At 37.5% G+C, this 20,223-nt stretch overlaps 5 protein-coding genes across 7 annotated transcripts; 3 read left to right on the top strand and 2 right to left on the bottom strand.

Moving 5' to 3' along the window:
* Positions 1 to 1,606: 1,606 nt before the first annotated feature.
* LOC110770098 (uncharacterized) lies at positions 1,607 to 3,501 on the bottom strand. Its single transcript, XM_088251186.1, has 5 exons — positions 3,323 to 3,501; positions 3,034 to 3,194; positions 2,841 to 2,921; positions 2,220 to 2,343; positions 1,607 to 2,054 (listed from the first exon to the last, which is right to left on the bottom strand). Exons 1-5 carry the CDS (start codon positions 3,449 to 3,451, stop codon positions 2,007 to 2,009), a joined length of 543 nt encoding a protein of 180 aa, XP_088107312.1. The 5' UTR covers positions 3,452 to 3,501; the 3' UTR covers positions 1,607 to 2,006.
* Positions 3,502 to 6,078: 2,577 nt separating this feature from the next.
* TBL27 (TRICHOME BIREFRINGENCE-LIKE 27) lies at positions 6,079 to 8,308 on the top strand. The gene is made up of 2 exons (XM_021974162.2): positions 6,079 to 6,611; positions 6,748 to 8,308. Exons 1-2 carry the CDS (start codon positions 6,377 to 6,379, stop codon positions 7,845 to 7,847), a joined length of 1,335 nt encoding a protein of 444 aa, XP_021829854.1. The 5' UTR covers positions 6,079 to 6,376; the 3' UTR covers positions 7,848 to 8,308.
* A 131-nt stretch (positions 8,309 to 8,439) lies between these two features.
* LOC110770082 (Acyl-CoA N-acyltransferases (NAT) superfamily protein) lies at positions 8,440 to 11,969 on the top strand. 3 transcript variants are annotated; one of them, XR_002528683.2, is made up of 4 exons: positions 8,440 to 9,625; positions 9,985 to 10,290; positions 10,467 to 10,605; positions 11,326 to 11,969. XR_002528683.2 is itself a non-coding variant. In XM_021974165.2 (3 exons), exons 1-2 carry the CDS (start codon positions 8,850 to 8,852, stop codon positions 10,253 to 10,255), a joined length of 1,047 nt encoding a protein of 348 aa, XP_021829857.2. In that variant the 5' UTR covers positions 8,440 to 8,849; the 3' UTR covers positions 10,256 to 10,290; positions 10,467 to 11,969. The 3 variants fall into 3 exon arrangements, 1 of the variants encoding a protein (XP_021829857.2); XR_002528682.2 differs by having other exon boundaries at positions 11,319 to 11,969; XM_021974165.2 differs by having other exon boundaries at positions 10,467 to 11,969.
* LOC110770081 (Protein kinase superfamily protein) lies at positions 11,370 to 13,761 on the bottom strand. The gene is made up of 8 exons (XM_021974164.2): positions 13,598 to 13,761; positions 13,277 to 13,373; positions 12,997 to 13,187; positions 12,703 to 12,901; positions 12,447 to 12,610; positions 12,232 to 12,336; positions 11,740 to 11,862; positions 11,370 to 11,651 (listed from the first exon to the last, which is right to left on the bottom strand). The coding sequence occupies exons 2-8, from the start codon at positions 13,344 to 13,346 to the stop codon at positions 11,412 to 11,414; spliced, it is 1,092 nt and encodes a 363-aa protein (XP_021829856.1). The 5' UTR covers positions 13,347 to 13,373; positions 13,598 to 13,761; the 3' UTR covers positions 11,370 to 11,411.
* Positions 13,762 to 16,867: 3,106 nt separating this feature from the next.
* On the top strand, positions 16,868 to 17,704 carry MLP423 (MLP-like protein 423). The gene is made up of 2 exons (XM_021974156.2): positions 16,868 to 17,142; positions 17,245 to 17,704. Exons 1-2 carry the CDS (start codon positions 16,953 to 16,955, stop codon positions 17,514 to 17,516), a joined length of 462 nt encoding a protein of 153 aa, XP_021829848.1. The 5' UTR covers positions 16,868 to 16,952; the 3' UTR covers positions 17,517 to 17,704.
* The last annotated feature ends 2,519 nt before the right edge of the window (positions 17,705 to 20,223 follow it).

Raw genomic sequence — 20,223 nt, 5'->3', positions numbered from 1 at the left:
AGTGCCCTATCACTCTACCAACTAATAGAATTTGACTGATCATATTCATAGTTTAAGTAGTATGATTGCAAATGCTGCTTAGTTAAATTCCCATCATTCTCCTTAGATCCTCATCCTCTGGTTATGAGAAAATAATGGTATGGATGAGTCCTCTTTTGGAGAAAAACTTACTTATACTGGGGGATATAACTGTGGTGCTATCCCAAACCAATCATCTATTGCTATATATTTTGACTTTCTGATATGATAATACGTAATATGTTTAGAATGGCACCATGATAACATTTCAAGTTCTTCTCCCTTTTTGTGCTTGAAGGCTGTATCCTGTTGGCTAACATACTTCAATCTTTTTCAAATAGTCATTTCTTCTTTGACCTTTCACATCGGTGGCCACTGTCTAAACAAATAGTAATCTTCTTACTCTTAGAACCAACGATATTGGTGGCAATGTTGGTCGATGAGGGCCACTTCATGAATGATTTGAGTGAATCCTCGTACTGGCAAAATCATACGTTAATTTTTCCTTTTAATATAAGAACTCCAAGATTAACCATCAAATCTACCAGGTGGAGATTATTAGCCAATTAAGATAACCCCCTACTCTTACCTTACCTGTCTCATGTGTAACATCAATTGGAACATGCGTTCTTTCCCTTTCTTTTTACTTTTCCTTGTCTGGTTAGTTGGCAAGTGCCATTTGACGAAAACCCATTTACCTTTTTTTTTTTCCTTTCTGGTCGGAAGTAAATCCCATTCAAAATTGGAATGGAGTGGCCACAGTTGGGTGGGGCCTGGTTAAACATGTCCTTTCTATGACGGTTCCGGTTACGTGTTAAAATTGCTCTACGAATGCTAGCCTGTTTCAAATTGTAAATTGTAGCCTTAGTTAATTTCATTTAATGGTATTCCAGTTGCTTACAAATCACGCACCATTTTACATTCTAAATTTTAAATCCTTCTTAACTTCTTAGAATTCAAAACCCTGTACTTTACCTATATACTTGAAAGAATTCAAACAAGAAATCTCCAAATACAAATGATGCATTGGAAAATTGGTCTTCTTGGGTGCATCGAGAATCCAGATATCTAGAAACCTCCCTCAAAAGGAGCAACTTTATTTTAATTTAGGCTCTAAGTAAACAGATCTTACAACCAGTTTGACCTCTCTTGTTTATCCCAACCACACCTTACACTCCTCTGTCCTCACCATTTCCTCCCCACCACCTCAGTCTGTCTCTACACACCACAAGAGATAAAGCACACCGACCCACAAACATTTTGCGACTTTCATATGAACAAGGATGCTGTTTGACCAACACTCGAGAGAACAATAACTAGCAAACACTGGACAAATGCAATTTTCCCTCAACTGTCTACCCTATTTCTAAACCAAAGATAAATTGACATCTCTTCTCCTATTCAACCTTAGGAGACAGGTCAGTCTACCGGAATAGATCAAATTGACTATTCTTTTCATTTCAAAATCAATTTTGAAGTAAAATTGTTAACCTATCGTGCTAATCTTGAAGTTGTGTGGAAAGTCCATAACTTAAAATTTAACAGTACTCTGGTATACAACGCAGCATACAACATAAATGCCAAACAATTCAGAATCATTAACTTTTCGAAGTCTTATCAGATTACTTGCCCCTGTTGTGACATCGGCGAGAAATGCACAATTAATTAGCAATTCCCCAAATATTCAACAGGGGTATAGCCATGGTGTAAAACTCAATCTCTTAATAGCATACAAACCGTCTCAAACTCAAGTCAAGAGCAATAGCAAACACAACAGAAGAGCCAATTGTTGGCAAGACCAAAGAACTACAGATCGAATTATAAGCAAGTATTGGATTGATTCTTTGATCCAGGCGTTCAAATGTCTCTAGAGAATAGATAACATGTTCCCCTCAGAGAAGGTTGAGTGTACCTACATACCCATCATGATTTATCCCTCGAGGGAAAAGTCTTTTCCTATTGGCCAACCAGGTGCAAACCTGAATCCATCATTGACCACTGCCACGAGTTTGCAACCTTTTCCTCTCAAGCTCAAGCTAAAAGCAAATTTTGAATATGTTAGCACAAGTATATATATATGTATGCAGTTGGCTTGGCCAATCGCATCTCACGTGCTTAGATTGTGTTTGTGCATTTGTGGTTTAAGTTTCCCTGATAAAAATCAGCCTAAGATAAATAATGTGATAATTTAAGTATCTTACCACTTTCTTCACCCGCTCATTGGCAGCAGGTGTTCCTCCACTGACAGACTCCGGAGTATATGGACTGCTTACACGCACCGCATTCATCACAACTATTACAGTCTTGTCCCAGCGCACTGGAAGCCTGATCATCATCATCACCAATTACACTCAGTCCAGGAAATGTAAACTTTCCAAACTTGAAAATTATAAACTTTCCATAAGTCCCAACCATGGAATGATCTACATTGTAACTAAAGCCTTGAAATTTTACATTTTGCATCTGTGTTCATGTAAGAATCATCAATCTATCAAATTCAAAATCTCTCCAACCGGTGAAAATATTGAAAAAATGTTTGGTTTCACCTCATGCATACACATGCATACCTAAAATCTCATAAATTTCAAATCTTTAAGCTACTTCAAAAGAACAAGTCTTGTAGAGTTAAGTTATTCTATCTCAACAAATTTTAAAGTCCACTTCTAATTAAGAAATTCAGTACAATCGGCTTCATGCAACAACATTTTCATTTTACAGGGAAATGGGTTGCTTTTGCGGAAAACCATGATGCAGATTCATTATCCTCATCGTTTTTCAGCTACGAACTCGATTAGCAAGCAATAATTGGATAAAGCACTCACGTCTTAGACAAGGCGTCGAAAATGTTCTGGGCCTGGCTGGTGACCCCAACACCAATCCTCTCGGACTCTGCCTCTGCTTGTCTGCAATCATCAAACGCAACCAAACACTTCATTAATTCTTTTTCCAAAACATAAAAAAAAAAAACTTCATTAACTATTCAACAAAATTCCAATTGAGTAGCTCATGAATTACCTAATGGCCAATTCCTCTCTGGCGCGGAGACTGTTGAGATCAAGGTAACAGTTTTTGACATCAAGTGGGTCTTCGGCTTGACCCAAATACGACAACTCCTTTATATAGTTCGCCTTCAGCAGCCTTATGTTTCGCCGAGACCCTCCTTTCGAACCCTCTTGTAATCTCAAAAGTTAAAGAAAAATAACTTGCAAGATCAAATTTTTTTCTCTTCAATTTCTCTAGGGTTAGTAAAAATGAAAGGAAAAACGATTAAATCAACTGATAATAGCGATCAGTGAAGGATATGAATGACGACGATGTTGGAGGGGCGATCGAAGGTGATGACTTGCCCCTGAAACTCGTCACTCAAGGTGGTCTTGATAGAGACGAAGCACCCAATGGCCAACTCCTCCGCGTTGCTGCCATCCATGGCCATGCCCCTTATTTTTTTTGTTTTTCCCCAAATTGGAGTGTTCTGATTTGTGATACAAAGCCCTAGTTATTTTCGCTGCAGCTGATGTGCTAGTGGGCTTTAGTTGGAATTGGCCCAAATCTTAAAATCCAAGCAAGCCTTGGCCTTTATTGTTCCTTTCAACTTTTTTACTTTGGGCCAGTGTCCTTAACCCAAATCAAACTTCTCTATTGTTTCGATTTGAAGCAAAATATGCCTTGTCTTGTCTTGTCATACTCTTCTGTGCATGAGCACAGGGGTCCTTCTTCTTCTATTCTTCCAGATTTCTTGTTCAGACTGTGGGGCCAACAGAACATCATGTTGTCATTTTCGTTTCCCCATCGTGGGAGGTGAGCTGGCCACCACTCTGTATCGGGGCATGGCGTTTAAATGTTCATTCATTAGACTATATAGTATATAATATTTTGGCTTATTTATACCAATGTTCTTTGAAATTACAGTTAAATCTTACATTGCTCTTTCAAATTCAAAGTGGCCCATTTATCCCGTTTGACCATGGTTTGATGAGCCAGTTTGCCCCATGCCATCAATTTCGTCCAAAAATTTGTTAACTTTGATGATGTGGCAATAGTGTTTTTGTAATTTTGTACATATGAATCATTATCCACCAATTAAATGGGTGATGTGGCAAGTGGAGCTCTACTTGCCACATCACCCATTTTATTGGTCATGTATATAAGATTACAAAAATACCATTGTCAAGTCATCATAGTTAACAATTTTTTGGATTGAATTGATAGCATGAGGTAAAGTGGGTCACTAAGCCACAGTCAAGTGAGATAAGTGGGTCACTTTAAGTTTGAGAGGGCAATGTGAAATTTAACAGTAGTTTTAGGAGGCATTATTGTAAATAAGCCTAATATTTGTGTGAGAATGAGATTGAGAGGGTAGGGTAGGTAATTCATTAAATGTTTGTATATACGGACCTAGACATTAAGTAACATGATTGATGTACTCTTGCAAGTTCACAATGACTACGATTGATGGATGCCTATACAATGTTTCTTTTTTCCTTCGTCGTACCACAACGTGCATCCATGTATATATGTGTTTACACACACACACATATATATATATATATATATTATATTTTGTTTCTATGTATATACGTACGTATATATAATATATTATATAAATATTTTGTTACATACTAATATATATTGTATATGATGCCCTGGATCTGCTTATGTGTCACATGTTTAGATTAAAAGGTGTCATTAATTTAATCATTGTTGGAGACCCACCCTCCCCCACCCCCTCTCCCAACCCAACAAACAAAGTAAGATGAAAGTCAATTGTGGTTGGCACGATTAATGAGCGGCAGCATTTTATACGTGTACCATTTCAAATTTCAATACCAAACTTGTTCTTAATACTCCTAACCCTATATACACGTGTTTTATTCTGGAATTTATCTGCGTTGCCTAGATTGGATCTGAATCTTTCACATTATTTTTCATTACAAGCTTATTGCTCTCTACTTTTAATTCTAAATAAGAAAAAATAAAATAAAAGATGTATAAACTACTCCACCGACTCCAATGGCTTGATATGAAAACAATGACACAGCCTTTTTTTGTTGTTGTTTCACATTATTATTATGAGTGGTTTTTGTTTTATTACTTTACACGATGCAGCTTGGCTTTTTATAAGTAGTTGGGGGAGTCATCATGTATTGTAGCTAGACATCTACATCTATGGCACTTCACTCAACTAATATATAATTAATTTATGGCAACTTAACTCAGCATGCCAAGAGTCGATATCATGGAGTTTGCTCCATGAAAGATCTAGAAGAAGAAGCTTAAGCAAGGCAGGGCGAAAAAGCAGCGATGGTGGGGAGACATGGCAAACAGTAAAGCTCTATTTTCAAAATTAGAATAAGCTGGATGGACCCCAATTATGGGTGGCACCTTTAAGCCTTAACTACAACCCAGACTAATCCCCACTCACATCGGATCGGCCCGTAAGGGATAAAGTATTGGCCAAAGTGGTGACTCCGTACGAGAGCAGGGATCGAACCCCTGACCTCTCTTAAGGAATGAGAATGCCGAACCACTCACACCAACCACCTTGGTTACACTTTTGGGGTTTCAAGTATATATATTGCAATAATAAGTGACAATTTTGATAAGAGTAAATGGTTGAAATATCCTTTTAAGTCAAATTTAATTTGTTTTTATAAATTAAAAAAAAAAATTAAGAATACGAACTACTCGAGGGCAGATTAAAGATGTGGTACAAAATAGTTGGTATCATGATTTGAAATTGCCCTTAATCCTCAAGACAAGGACATCTATAATTGCAATGATCAAAGACAATCACATCCTTTCCCCAAACCAAATGGTTAAAGAATATCCCCACTACTAGTACAATGGCAATTTGAGACTCCCAAAGTACACATTACATTACAGGAACTTTACCAATTATGTAGGTGGCTACCATGTCACAGCCTAGACAAAAAAAACCAAGGAGCAAATAATTGTTTTCTCTTCTACCCATATACGGGACAAGAAAGCCAACCCAAATAAAAAATGTACAAAAATACCAAAGAAGAGGAGACGTGCCAAAAGAAAATTTATCTGAAAAAGTTAAGGAAAAGCACAAGCAGAGTACCACATGTTTCCCACAGCGCGAGAAGACAACAACAATCACAACGCCAATGGTTTGGAATTAGTTGGCAAACCAGAGAGAAAATGGGATTCTCAGTGCTTCTTTGACTGAATCACCCCACAAACAAGCATCTCTCTCTCTCTCTCTCTCTCTCTCTAGAAGCTTAAGCCAACCCAAGAAAACAACACTTTCTTCCTCTCAGCTTTCCCATCAGATAGCATTCTAGAAAAAGGGTAACAGAGCCGGAGAAAAAGAAGAAAGAAAGAGGGTTTTGAGATGGGTACAATTACAAGCCCATTCAAAGACCCATCTCATCACTCTCTTGCCAGAAAGCTCTTACCTTATACCATCTATGTCATCCTCCCCATTGCTGTCCTTCGCTTATACTTGTACACCCCCTCTCTCCCTCAATCCACAGATCAGCTCCCTCATTCCACTGCCATTACCATCAGCACCACCTCATCATCTTCTTCTTCTCCTTCTTCATTGCCTCCTTTTCCTTCTTCTCAAGGTACTCATAATTACACACGTATATGCTCTCTGTGTCATAGATTTCTTTAATTTGCTAACTTGGGTTTTTTTTAGATACTTGAACTTGTTAATTTCTCATAGCTAACAAGGATTTTGTATGTCGGTGTTTTGTGCAGAAGTAGAAACAGGTGAAGAAACTCCATGTGACTACACCAGTGGGAATTGGGTCCAAGACAAGCTGGGCCCTTTGTACAATGGCACCACCTGTGCTACAATCAAGAAAGGACAGAATTGCATCACCCATGGGAGACCTGATTTGGGCTATCTCTTTTGGAGGTGGAAACCCAAGCAATGCCACATACCAAGGTTTGAACCCAACACTTTTCTCCAAATCCTTAGGAACAAACACATAGCATTTGTGGGTGACTCCATGGCCAGGAACCAATTGGAGTCTCTTCTTTGCATGCTAGCCACTGTCTCTCCTCCCAACCTTGTTTATACTGATGGTGAGGAGAACAAGTTTAGAAGATGGCATTTTTCTTCTCACAATGTCAGTGTGTCAGTTTATTGGTCACCATTTCTTGTGAAAGGTATTGAGAAATCACAAGATGGTCCAAATTACAACAAGTTGTATTTGGATCAAGTTAATGAAAGGTGGGCAGCAGATATGGGTCAAATGGACATGATTGTGTTGTCTGTTGGGCATTGGTTTTTACATCCAGCAGTTTATTTTGAGGGTGATTCAGTTCTTGGCTGCCATTACTGCCCTGGTCTTAATCACAGTGAGATTGGTTTCTATGATGTGCTCAGAAAAGCCATAAAGACTACCCTCAAGGCCATAATTGAAAGGAGAGTTGCTAATGCTAATGGCAATGGGGTTAATGTAATTGTGACAACATTTTCACCTGCACATTTTGAAGGTGAGTGGGACAAGGCAGGGGCTTGCGCCAAGACCAAGCCTTACATGGAGGGAGAGAAGCAGCTTGAAGGAATGGATGCTGAGATGAGGCAACTTGAGGTTGAAGAAGTAGAAGCTGCTAAGGCAAATGGTAAAAAATTTGCAGGGTTTAGGCTGCAAGCATTGGATGTGACCAAATTATCACTGATGAGGCCAGATGGTCACCCAGGGCCTTATATGAATCCATTTCCATTTGCTGATAGGGTTCAAGAGAGGGTCCAAAATGATTGTGTTCATTGGTGCTTGCCAGGGCCTATAGACACATGGAATGAGATAATGCTAGAGGTTCTGAACAAATGGAATAATCAGGGTCGGTGAATTAAGGATGAGCAAAATGAGTTGATGCAGTATCAGATCGGTGGGTCTGTTTCTTTCAAACTTATTCTCAATTTGGGTGGTGGTGGTTAATAGCTCTGAGAGAAAGCCAAAAGAAGAGGAAGACAAACAGGTATTGAGTTGAGTGGTTTTGTTTGGGCTCTCTCCTGCAATGGAAGAAAACAAGAAGATTTAAAAGATCAATGGCACGTATTATAATCTATATATGTTTTGGAAGGTAGTTCCATTGTGGTCTATATATTGTACAAATGAATTCGTTTGGAAGAAGTGGGATAGAATTCTTAAAAGATCAATGGCAGTTCCTGAGAATCCATAATGTAAACCTTGCCACGTTGCCTACAATTTATCCAGCCTTCAAATATCCTTTTCAGGAATTTGTGTGGATGCAAATTTGTGTCTTTGTTATATCTTTTGCTTCAATTTTGATCCTTGTGTTTCCTCTTTGTTCATAAATTTCAGTGAGATGAGAATCTAATTTCTTAGGAGGATGGAAATTTCTAAACTCAACATGGATTAGCTTCCATTCTCATGCATACACATGATGCATGCATTCCAACAAGGATCAATAAACAAGTTTGTGGTTTGTGAAACTGTCTTCAAATTCAATAAAAGAAACTCCCTTTACGTACTAATTGACATATAGACTTCAAAATATTACCAAGATCCATAAATATTTTTCTATTCTCTTCTTGCCCACCTGGGCCATCCCTAGTTGTTGGGTCATCATTTGGGCCTTTGTTGCTCGTTCTCACAAAAATACCAAAGAGTTTCTCAAAGCTCCATGAATCCATATGGAAGAAGCTCTTTCTCTTCTGTGAAATTTATTAGCGAAACTCGGAGGGGTCAGGACAAGTATCAACAAGATAGGGGGAGAAGAATCAATAGAAACCAGAAAGAAAAAGAGATTTGGAACCAAACCAATTAACAAAGTAAAGAGTAATTGTTGTGTTCTCATCCACTCGCTCACTGCAATCAATCAAATCTATGGCTGCAACAGTTTCACTCTCTTTTTCCTTAGATCCACAGCACCACCATCTCTTTTCCAAAACAACCCAATTCAAGCCTCACCAAACTCCCCTTCCCTTCTCTCCCCCAACCTCAACTCTTTGCCCCAAATACCCACTTGCTATTTTCCATAAATCACACCCTTCCTCTTTCAAATCTTCCTCCTCTCCATCTCATTCTTCAACAACAACAACAACAACTGCTTCTGATACAACTGCTACTGATACAGCTACAACTACAAGCACAACTACAACATCTTCGTCATTTCTTGAATACCCACTTAGAACAGGTCGATTTCTGAGCAGTGAAGAGCTCGAGCAACTCAAATTGCTTGAGAATTTCAGGTATTATCAGGAATTGGAATCTGGGTCGATGTGGGTTCGGGTGATGAGGCCGGAGGAAATGGACATCACTGTTGGGTTGCTGGCTGAGTCGTTTGCAGAGTCGATGCTTTTGCCTTCTGGATATGTCTCTGTGTTGGGCTACTTGGTCAAGCAATACTTGTTTGAGCGGATGGAGCTATCGCCACACACGGCCACGCTTATTGGGTTTTACAGAAGACGTAAAGAAGAGGGTGAAGAACAACAAGAAAAAAACACAGAAGATGAAGAAGAAGTTGATGAAGTTGAATTTTTGGCGGGGACTGTGGAAGTTTGCTTTGACAAAAAGGGTGCCAACGCTTCTCCTCCTACACCCACTCCTCCCAAGAACTCGCCTTATATAAGCAACATGGCGGTGAAGAAGTCGCTTAGGAGGTTCGTTTTGCTTGTCCAATTAAGGCTTTTCTTACTCATAACCATCAATGCTTTTATTTCTTTATCAACTGTTTGTTCTGCTTATATCCTTGTCTGTTAAATGTTACTTAGGACTATAAAACTTGGGCATGTTAACTTATAGCTTGTAATTGGCAAATTTGGGTACTTGTGAGCTTGTCATAATGTATTTTTGTTATGATGGTAGATTGAATGTGGTTATTCATAATTGACACTCTTTTACGAACTATGACTGATCACAAAACTTCTCAGCATATATCACTAGATTCAAAAGAGAGAGGATTTCTTCACAATGTCTTGAATGAGACCAGATTTAAGACTATGGGTTTTTCAATTTTCAGGAGGGGCATCGGCTGGCATCTTTTGAAGGCAAGCGAGGAACTTATATCTCAGATGAGTTCCTCAAGAGAGGTGTACTTGCATTGCAGAATGATTGATACAGCTCCATTCAACATGTACAAAAGAGCAGGTTACGACATTGTAAAGACGGATAACATTTTGGTTATGTTGCTGTTGCAGAGGCGCAAGCACTTAATGTGCAAGAAACTTCCAGTCTTAACCAGCTTTTCAGAATCAGATACATTCTGTTCTGATGAGGAATTAACATCATAAATGTATATGTGAAAATCATAATACGTGTTTATGAGGTACGTGCAGTTACTGCTACACAGAGTACTTCATCCTTTTCTGTTACTGTCTCTAATTCTCTCTCTCTATTTTATTTGTCAATGATCTTTTTTGTAAGTTGTTGCAGTCAAATCTCACTCTGTTTCCTTGTTCCTCAAATCCTTTTTTGTTTTTGTTTTTGTTTTTTGTCGTTCAGGATAGATGAATAGGGAGACCTTTGAGGTTGTGAAGATTATCCAGCTGGGTTGAATTTTGCCAAGAATGCTTGATCCTATGTGCCAGCAACTGTTGCTTGCATTTTGTTATGTGTATGGTAGAGACTTGCTTTGTTGCAGGTAAACTCATCAGGCATTTGCATTTCTTGTATATCATATGTAGTCCTAGACTCCTAATGTTATTGCAATTTGCAAACGTAATGACCAGATCAACTCCAGTTTTGATACATGTGATTTAGATATTGGATATATTTGATCCTGAAGTTATCATATAAAGAATTATTTTCCTAAGCTTCCAATGTACAGAATTGTAGTAGCATATAATCAACTCTGTTTTTTAACTTATAGGTCTTATAAAAGGTCAAAAGATATCATTTAATCCTGAAAAATGGAACTTCTTTTCTTCCTGTATATCACCAGTTGAGTTGAAAGATTCAAACTAGAATACACAGTCATCAAAGAGTACATATATATAATTTGCTCCAAATAAACCTCCCTTTCCTTGTCCGGCTTTGGCGTTTGTTGTATCAGTGTTGTGCTTTTTTTCTTGGAGAATTCTAGCGGAAATAGATTAAAGAACTGTAGAGATGTATGAACTATAATATGGCCCTTTCTGCCTTGTAAACTCAAAAGGGAAATGTATTACATTAAAAATTATGTATTCCCGGAATTAACAGTGTATAATTTAGATTCCCTGAAATAACAAAATGATACAAGAAAATCAACTTCAATTTGATCATTTTTGGGATGATGTTTTTATCTTATATCTTCACTAATTGCATTGTGTTTTTCTCAATCCTTATCAAATGCTCTTCTTGGGTCTTGTTTCTAAGATCATAGGTCCACAAGCTTTGAAGCTTCAACAACTCTTTTATTAGAAGAAGTAAAGGATCTCTATTTTGTTGTACATAGTCTTCACCCTCCAATTAGAACATGGCTTTATTAGGAGCCATGGCTGCTCCCAAGCCTTTCGCATTTGTATAGATAATCAGCTGGAGCTCTTTAACACATTCTGCCATGGAGGGTCTCTCACTGCTCTCACGACGTACGCATCGTGATGCCAGGTTTGCGAACATAGCTATAGATTCCATGGTGTATGAACTTCGACCCAGCTCAGAATCTATCACCTTACGCAGTTTCTTCCGATCATTCAGTATGTGCCTTACCTGAAACAAATGAACTTGGGTCATATTTATAACGACCTAATGTACTTAACCAGTATAATAAGTAGGAAGGAGAAAGGATATGTCCTACCTGTACCACTAGGTTTTGATCGTTTGGTCCCAGGTTAATGTCAACGGCTTGACGTCCAGTCAGAAGTTCAAGAAGAACCACCCCAAATGCATAAACATCACTTTGTAAAGTGAGTTTTCCAGTCTGTTTCCAAATACACTTCTTGTTATATGAGTGTGACATTGTTTTCTATTTAATAGTAAGATCAAAGTATCCCGAAAATATTCATTTGAGACGGGTTGTGGTGAGTTTGATGATAAAAGTGTACATTACAGGAAGCAGCATGCCATGCATCACACGAAATGTCTAGAAATACTCATTTGCTAATGTGTTCTTTTTATTCCCCTACTTTCTTAGTTTTTAACAGGACCAAACAAAGAGATGTTGGAGAATGCATGAGTTTTGATAGATTATATATCCAAATAAGAAAGAAAATTTCAATGCAGCTATATTTACTGGTGAGACATATATAATGTACAACAATGAAAACCATTGATCTTCAAATATGCGTACCGATGTATACTCGGGATCAAAATAGCCGAATGTACCAAGTACTCTAGCAGTCACATATGTTTCCTGGCCCTCTGGCATCATCTTGGCAAGCCCAAAATCGGATACCTATACGAAATAGTGCTCGAGTTTCAGCTATATATAAATATATACGTTTTGCTCAGAGTTCAAAAGCAGGAGACAAAATTTCAGTGAAAGTAAGTTTGTTTAACTCTTACCTTCGCTTCAAAGTCGGCACTTAAAAGAATGTTGGTGGATTTGAAATCTCTGTGAACAATAGGTATCCCAACATCAGAACTGGAATGGAGGTATGCTAGGCCCCTTGCCGCTCCAAGTGCCACTTTGAGCCTTTGAGGCCAATCCATTTTTCCTTCCCCAATCCCTATTATTATACCATTAAAGATTAATTTGAAGATTAGCAAACTGATTATTTTACATGGGAATTATTTGATGCATATTGAGTTGAAATTCAACCATTTAGGTGATCTTGTAGGTTCCCTTTCTGCATATATTCATACACTAGAAACCGTTGCTTCCCATCAGCACAGTAGCCTATCAAAGAAACTAGATTTGGGTGATCAAGTCTGCTCAAGATATCAACTTCTACTCGAAATTCTCGTTCCCCCTCGGCTGCTTTAAAAGGTGGCAGCTCCATTTTTTTGATTGCTACAACCTGCAAATTCCCAAACAGACAGGGTCTGCATCAGAATGTGCTGGGAAACTGGATTCTTCATAATGTTTCAAAGATAATTATAGAACGAAATATACCTCCCCTGACTGCAAAGTTCCTCGGTATACGCGACCAAATCCTCCTTTTCCGAGCAAATTCTCTTCACTGAATGAACATGTTGCCTCTTCCATTTCTTTGAGTGTGAAAATTGATGAACCATGATGGTGTCTTTTTGGGGGTTGTGGGGCTTGATCATCAAGTTGCCAATACTCCACCGGTTTATAAATCCCTGAAAGGTGTGAAAAAGTTGGTGAGCACCACCCTGCAAAACAAAGTTGCAGAGAAAGAGGAGAAGAAGAGGAAGAAGAAAGAACATACAAGGGTCTGTGTGGTCATGTGACTTGGACCTCCGGCGCTTGTTCCATGCTGAGACTAAATTGAAAGGCATAATGGTTCTTAAATTTGGTGTGGTTCTCTGTTTTCAGATAATTGGATGGAGAAAGTGAATTGGTTACATTCATCCACGACACTCATCACAGAATGCATGGCAGAGCAGAAAAGAAAAGAAAATTTCCCATAATGTGCTAGCGTGTTGCTGATCAAATAAGAAATACAGAAAAAAACAGAAGAAAAAAAAAGATTATATTAAGTTGAAACTGAGATTGGATGGTATGAGAATTGTCTCAAGTGTGTACGTACAGAGCAAGTGAAGTTAGATTAGGAGAGTACCCAACAAATCATCCGCCAACAACCTAAACAGTAGTTTTCTCACAGAAAAGAGCTACTTGAAGAAAAAGAAAAAGAAAAAGAAAAAGAAAGAAAAGGGAAAAAGGTTGGTATTGCTTGCTTAACATTGGATGGGAAGTTGTTTGATAAGGAAATGGAAGCTGCTGCTACATCTCTCTCTCTCTCTCTCTTCTTAGTTACATTTTTTCAATTTCTCAAAGCCACCCAAAAAAAAAAAAGGAGGTTGCCGTTGAGGGGGAGTTTTCATCTGTTTATGTGATCATTTTGTTGTTGTTTGATTTGTGACCATTTTTCTGTGGTTGAAATGGACAATGTAATGAGACGGTCAATATGGGACCCAAGCTTGATATTATTCCAATCTTCCATTTTCAAGTTACTTCCTTCATATCATTTTTGAAAAGCATCACATATCCATGGGGGGGTGCTAAAAAGTAAAAAGGCTCTGCAAGATCGCACAAGCACAATTCTTTATGGTTGTATGAAATGAGGCGGGGACGAGTGGTTGTTGCTACAAACATGTATATGAATGAATGCTGGTACGGTTAGCTTAGCAAGGTTTTTCTCTCTTGATTGGGGATCATGACCCAAATGAAATCTTGGTCCAAGCTCACCTACTCTTAATGGTTGTGCATTGTGGAGCAACTCGCCTCTAATTTAGGTGAATTTACCTGCTTTCTTAATATCAAATACATCTATAAAACAAGTAAATAATCGTGTAGAGGACCATGTTTTTAAACCACATTATTAATGTACGAAAATAGTATCCATTTATTACAAGTATTACCTTTGACGTGTTAATATTATTAACACATCATCTGTCACATAATGTGATTCATTCCGTATAAAACGATTTAAAAATGTGATGCTTTAGCAGGGACGGACCATAGGCATGGCTAACTTGGGCTACAGCCCAGGTGGCTTTTTTTCTCCCAACTCATAAAAAAATTATAGCCAAGTCAGTGACGGATCTATTAAGGTGCTACCTTATTTATTTTTATATGTCTTTCTCCTTTTACTTTCATTTATTTTTATATTGCGCCATTTAATTAAGTTTACAATGTAAATATGGAAGTACCCCCCATTTGGATTCAAATAAAAATACTAAAAAAATCAAATTCCCACCAAATCAAAATATGAAAAATCGGTTTTAGTACAAATTAAGATTTAGGCTAAAAATGATGGCTCATTAAGTCAATATATACCTCATACTAAAATCCCATAAAATCAAGTTTTCTTATTTGATGTGTAAGGAATAAAAACCGCCAAAAATTATCTTGAGAAAATGATTATTCCGAAAAACTAATTTTTATACTTAGCCAATATTTTTACACAAAACAATTTTTCGTGTATTATTATTTATTGTTATCAATGAAATTACATCATACGGTCGAGTTTTCTATCTACTTAGTATGTTTATATGTAAGTTAAATTTAGCCCAGTCAAGTTTGAAATCCTGGGTCCGTCCCTGTGCTTTAGTATTTTTTTTATTTTATAATCTTTTCATATAGTAAAGCATTGGTATATAAAAAAGAACAAACTACAGTAAACCCCCAACCTATATGGTCATTTACGAGTTCATACCCGATTTTAGGGACATTTACGAGTACATACTCAATGTCGCGGAAAACCTACAATTTGCCCCCTTCATTAGCGAGATCGTTAGAAAATCTGTTATCTATCTACGTGGCATTTGTGGGACCCTTTTTTTAACTGATGTGGACTCCACATAAGAAATAAAATTAATAAAATAAAGGAAAAAACAATAAAAAAATCTATTTAAAATAATAATAATAATAATATTTTTAAATAAATAAATAAATAAATAAAAAAACTCATCTTCTCCCATTTCCCCTGCCTTCCAGCCTGACCTCCAACCCACCCTTCCCACAGCTCCGCCATACCTCCATTAGATCTGACTCTCTCCAACCCAGATCAAGTCGCCATCTCTCTCTCTCTCTCTCTCTCTCTCTTCCCCTTGGTTTCACCTCCATTGGCGTCATGTATGGTCACTCAAGCTTGTGAACTTTGTTCTTTGTTTCAAATTTACAGATCTGCAACTATGCTTGTTCTTTGATTGATTTTTATTTTATTTTATTTTAATGTTTGAGTATCAAGGATTTGGTTGCACGGCCCCAAACCTCTTATTCGAACACGACCTTGTGCCACCCAGATCTAAGCAATAAGTCGAGTCGCGTTTGTACATTGATGAGGTCGAGGAGGGTTTTGTATCGCGATAGCTTCCTCTTCTCCTTCCATCCTCTGCGGTTTGGGTGGTTCAGTAGTTCGAATATTGTGGCGTTCCGCAATGCGAAGGATTCGGCCCTTTTCATTCGGTTGGGGATTGGATTTGATTGGGGAACTTCCCAGAATATGAGTTTCGTGATGATCTGAAGGATTTGATTTGATTGTTGTTTATTGGAGAGATGGATACGTTATCTACAATCAGCAAAGAGCTGGCGGAGATCGATGGCCAAATCACTGACATTTTCCGTGCATTATCGTGAGCATTTTCATTTTATACCTCTGTTTGGATTTGGGTTGATTAAAGGATTGAGTTTCAGAGTGTTTTATGGTTCCTTCTTGGAAATTCAAGTCTAATGCTAGTGTTTGGATTCCTTCCAATTCCAAGCACCCAGAGTAATATGGGGTTGAAGAAATTGGGTGGGGGGGAAGAAATCGGCGGAGAGAGAGAGAATCTAGGTAGGGTTTTTAAATTTTAATTTTTTTTTAAATTTAATATGTTTAATTTATTAAAATAATATAAAAAGTAAATTTTTTATTAATTTTTTGTCCACGTGGAACCCCACGTCAATTAAAAAATGGATCCCACAAATGCCACGTGGACAGATAACGGATTTTCTGATGATATCATTAACGGATAGGGCAAATTATAAGTTTTCCGCGACGTTGAGTATGTACTCTTAAATGCCCCCAAAGTCGAGTATGAACTCGTAAATGACCCTATAGGTTGGGAGGTTTACTGTTGTTTTTCCTATAAAAAAACTTGTAGCTAGGTTTAAGTCTTGTAACACCAAAGAACAACACCAATTAATGTAATTGGGCCCGCCGGCCATCCCAGGCAGTTCCCGATGCATGTGAAAGGTATAAATTTTCGTGGTGTCGCTGAGCGACACTAATAAAGTGGTAGTTGAGCTTATTCCTACTGAATTTAAGACCAGCAAAGCTCTGAAACTACTATAAATAATGCCTGCCTAATTCTCAAACATGTCAAGCAATTCTCTACACAATTGATCAATTTTTCTTTTGTTATACTCTGCGTGCTTATTAGCTACAACATTTTGCAACAATGGCTGCAAATGGTGGAAAGCTTGAGGTCGAAATTGAGGTGAAATCTCCTTCACAAAAGTTCTGGGAAGGCCTTAGGGACTCCACCACTATCTTCCCCAAGGCGTTCCCTCATGACTACAAAAGCATTGATGTCCTCGAAGGCGACGGAAAAGCTGTTGGCTCTGTTCGCCTCATAACATATTCAGAAGGTAACATAAAAAATAATGTGTAATGTTCTTTTGTCAGACTTATGTTACTTATATCTAAATATTTTCCAATAAATGATGTAATTTTTAATTTTTATTACTTAGGTTCTCCAATTGTGAAAGTATCGAAAGAGACGATCGATGCGGTGGATGAAGCAAACAAGTCAGTTGCTTACAAGGTGATCGACGGAGATCTGCTCAAGTACTACACGAGCTTCAAGTGCATCCTAACCGTGACTCCCAAGGGAGACGGGAGCTTGGTGAAATGGTCATCTGTGTTTGAGAAAGCCCATGAACAGATTCCCGATCCAAGTCTCATCAAGGATTTTGCTGTCAAGAACTTCCAGGAGCTCGATGCCTATGTTCTGGCTAATTAATTAGTTAGAAAGCTTAAGCATTGGAGATTGGAGTTTTCCTTAATTATGAGTCATAATCTGATGGCCGAATAAATAAGAGGAGTCGAAGTCGTATGTTTGCATGCCAAGCTGGTTTGATCCATGTCTAGTTTGTAAGCAGTTTGTGCACGTACCGTATGTTTCAAAATAAATGGTTTTTGTTTTGTTTCTGTGCTTGCGGCAACGCCCTTGTTTTATGCCTTGAGGGCTAACAAAGAGTACGATTTTAAAGTAGCAAAAAAACAAAAATAAGTAATTGGACCTAATAATCAATTCCCAAATAGTCAGAGTTCATCATCACCAATTTTTGTATACTTGTATTAACTCTTGTACTAGCTAGTATTTAATTTTAAATTAAAAATTAGAATAGATCTAGGATTCAGCTCCCCTACATAAACCAAAAGAAATTCCAATAATAGGCTCGGAAAATCAAGAACACCTACATTCTTCGCCAATAAATAATGAAGAATGTCAAAATTAGCATAGGTTCATGATTTGACTCCCTTCTCGTACATAATCAAAATATTTCCAATAAATAATTGACATTAAAATAGGCTAAGAAAAGCAAGAACGTCTACATTATTTACCAATAAATAATGAAGAACTAGTTGAGAGGAGGCGTATTATTCTAATTTCTGTATTAGCATTGTCACTCATCATCAATATGATTTTTTTATGTGGGACCTGTTGGTGTAGGTGGCTCGATACAAGCCATGATGTGTAAGTGTCACATCGGAGAATACATGTTGTGATGTTTTAGACAATCTGCAAAACAAAGATTATTTCAAACACACATTATACTTGCAAGTGCACGAACCATTGGCAGTAAGCTTATGTAAGTGTGAGGTCGATCCCACATAGATTGGATCGCTTAATTCCATTCGATTTCCTAGTTGAAATAAGAAGAGAAAAAGAAAGAAAAACACAATTACAAAGTCACACAACTCTAAGGCTAAAATCACACTTTAAACAAACAACACACATGGGGGGTTTGATTTGAAAAACTAAATTCTAGAGACACCTATGAAAAGAAATGCTAACTAAGAAGATTAACAAACCTGAAAAACAAAATGTAATTTAAGAGAACTAACACTAGAACACTTTGAAGCCATCCCTACACTTCTACTCATGTTATTGAATACTCAAAGCAAAAGAACTCTAGACATATTGATGACGATGTTCGCAATCAAGACCCGGTTTAGTGGCTTGAGACGCATTGTTTCTCTCTAAAATAAGTAAGGTGTGTGTCTAGTGCTACAATACTCATGCTTCCCATACACTCGATATATGTGTGCTTAGTACTTCAATTTAACCATATCAGGAAACTCATTGAGATTGAAGAGAATATGAACATCACAAGGACCCTAATAACATTGTGTTTACATTAGTCGTTCAAAAAACCAATTCACATAAAGATCACTTAGAAATGATTCAATCATTTGTTGCTAATTAGAATATGTGTTCTTGGGTATCTTACACAACTTCTCAACTATAGCTAGATGCATACAACCTAAGGTGAGCAATCAAAGGAAGCAAACACATAGCATATGATTAATTTAGTGAAAGGGAATTCATAAAAAATATCTAGAAATTCATAAACTCAAAGCATCAAAACAAGAGTAATCATGTTTAGGGCTTCAACCTAACCCTAGAAAAAGAAGAAGTTACATTGAAACTAAGAAAATACAAGAAAAAAAATCAAATGAAAGAAACTAATAACAAGGAGGAGAAACAGAATTGCATTATCAAACCCTTGGATCCTTGCCTCATGGCTCCCCAAGGTTCTCTCTAATTATCATGTCATTCTCCCCTCTATTTGGTGCCTAAAAACTGCACCTCTACTCTCTTTGGTGCCCAAGAATTGCACACCCTTCCATCTACCGTGCTTACTCTATTATAGCCAAAGGAAGGTATCACTCAATCTTAAAATAATCAAGCAAGTAGCCCACCAATGCATTTCTTTATCATCTTCTTTTCCTTTCTTATTGTATGTGCGACGCTTCCTCCTCTTTTTCGGTGTGGCTGACTTTCATTGATTTTCCTTTCTATCTCCATGTGTTGTTGTCTTCAATCCTTGTCAACTCACATTTGCATATAAAGATACACCTTTTACCTAAAGTCTTTGACTATTGTCTTCTCCTTGTCTTCTTGCCAACATGGGATTTGATTTTTAAATTCATTAAGAGGCTCCCTTTTTTCTCAGCAAATCCCATTTCAACAAGGTAAATCATTGTTACCAAATGGTATGGTAACAAGTAGAAATAATATGACATCAAGTGGAGGTAAAACTGGTCCAAAACAGATTTTCAGAGTTAGCATCAATACTGGATCGGTTGGGGAGGTTATACTTGTTCAATGGAGCTAAATTTCGGATATGTTGTGGTCGATACCCATTGGAACAAGTTTCATGAAGAACTTCACTGCATCCAAGCACCGGATCATGATGATCCATGGTCAAGAAGTTGGCCTACTAAAATGAGTAAAAATAGATTTTATATTTAATAATGCACTTTTAGCTCACATTCATTTCAATCAAGGTAAAATCTATGAAAACACAAAAAGGAAGTAAAAAGCTATAAAATGTCAAGAACTAACTCAAACTATTGGGTGAATCATATGATAAATCATGTATAAAAATGAACCCAACAATACAACAATAATTTACAGTTTAAATATAGCTGGCCCACTC

This window comes from Prunus avium, chromosome 1 (assembly GCF_965620075.1).
Source record: "Prunus avium chromosome 1, drPruAviu1.hap1.1, whole genome shotgun sequence".
Taxonomy (NCBI): Eukaryota; Viridiplantae; Streptophyta; class Magnoliopsida; order Rosales; family Rosaceae; genus Prunus; species Prunus avium.
The sequence above is the reverse complement of the archived record's forward strand: the minus strand, read 5'-3'. Positions and strand labels throughout refer to the sequence as shown.

Excerpts from the sequence above, each read along its gene's own strand:
- TBL27 (XM_021974162.2), top strand. The coding sequence starts at position 6,377 with ATGGGTACAATTACAAGCCCATTCAAAGACCCATCTCATCACTCTCTT. Across the intron at positions 6,612-6,747 it reads TCCTTTTCCTTCTTCTCAAG|AAGTAGAAACAGGTGAAGAA; the intron begins GTACTCATAATT and ends TGTTTTGTGCAG.
- LOC110770098 (XM_088251186.1), bottom strand. The coding sequence starts at position 3,451 with ATGGCCATGGATGGCAGCAACGCGGAGGAGTTGGCCATTGGGTGCTTC. Across the intron at positions 2,922-3,033 it reads AGAGAGGAATTGGCCATTAG|ACAAGCAGAGGCAGAGTCCG; the intron begins GTAATTCATGAG and ends TGATGATTGCAG. Across the intron at positions 2,055-2,219 it reads ATGAGCGGGTGAAGAAAGTG|CTTGAGCTTGAGAGGAAAAG; the intron begins GTAAGATACTTA and ends ATTTGCTTTTAG.
- LOC110770082 (XM_021974165.2), top strand. The coding sequence starts at position 8,850 with ATGGCTGCAACAGTTTCACTCTCTTTTTCCTTAGATCCACAGCACCAC. Across the intron at positions 9,626-9,984 it reads GTGAAGAAGTCGCTTAGGAG|GAGGGGCATCGGCTGGCATC; the intron begins GTTCGTTTTGCT and ends TTCAATTTTCAG.
- MLP423 (XM_021974156.2), top strand. The coding sequence starts at position 16,953 with ATGGCTGCAAATGGTGGAAAGCTTGAGGTCGAAATTGAGGTGAAATCT. Across the intron at positions 17,143-17,244 it reads CCTCATAACATATTCAGAAG|GTTCTCCAATTGTGAAAGTA; the intron begins GTAACATAAAAA and ends TTTATTACTTAG.
- LOC110770081 (XM_021974164.2), bottom strand. The coding sequence starts at position 13,346 with ATGCCTTTCAATTTAGTCTCAGCATGGAACAAGCGCCGGAGGTCCAAG. Across the intron at positions 13,188-13,276 it reads ACATGACCACACAGACCCTT|GGATTTATAAACCGGTGGAG; the intron begins GTATGTTCTTTC and ends CACACCTTTCAG. Across the intron at positions 11,652-11,739 it reads ATCAAAACCTAGTGGTACAG|GTAAGGCACATACTGAATGA; the intron begins GTAGGACATATC and ends CATTTGTTTCAG.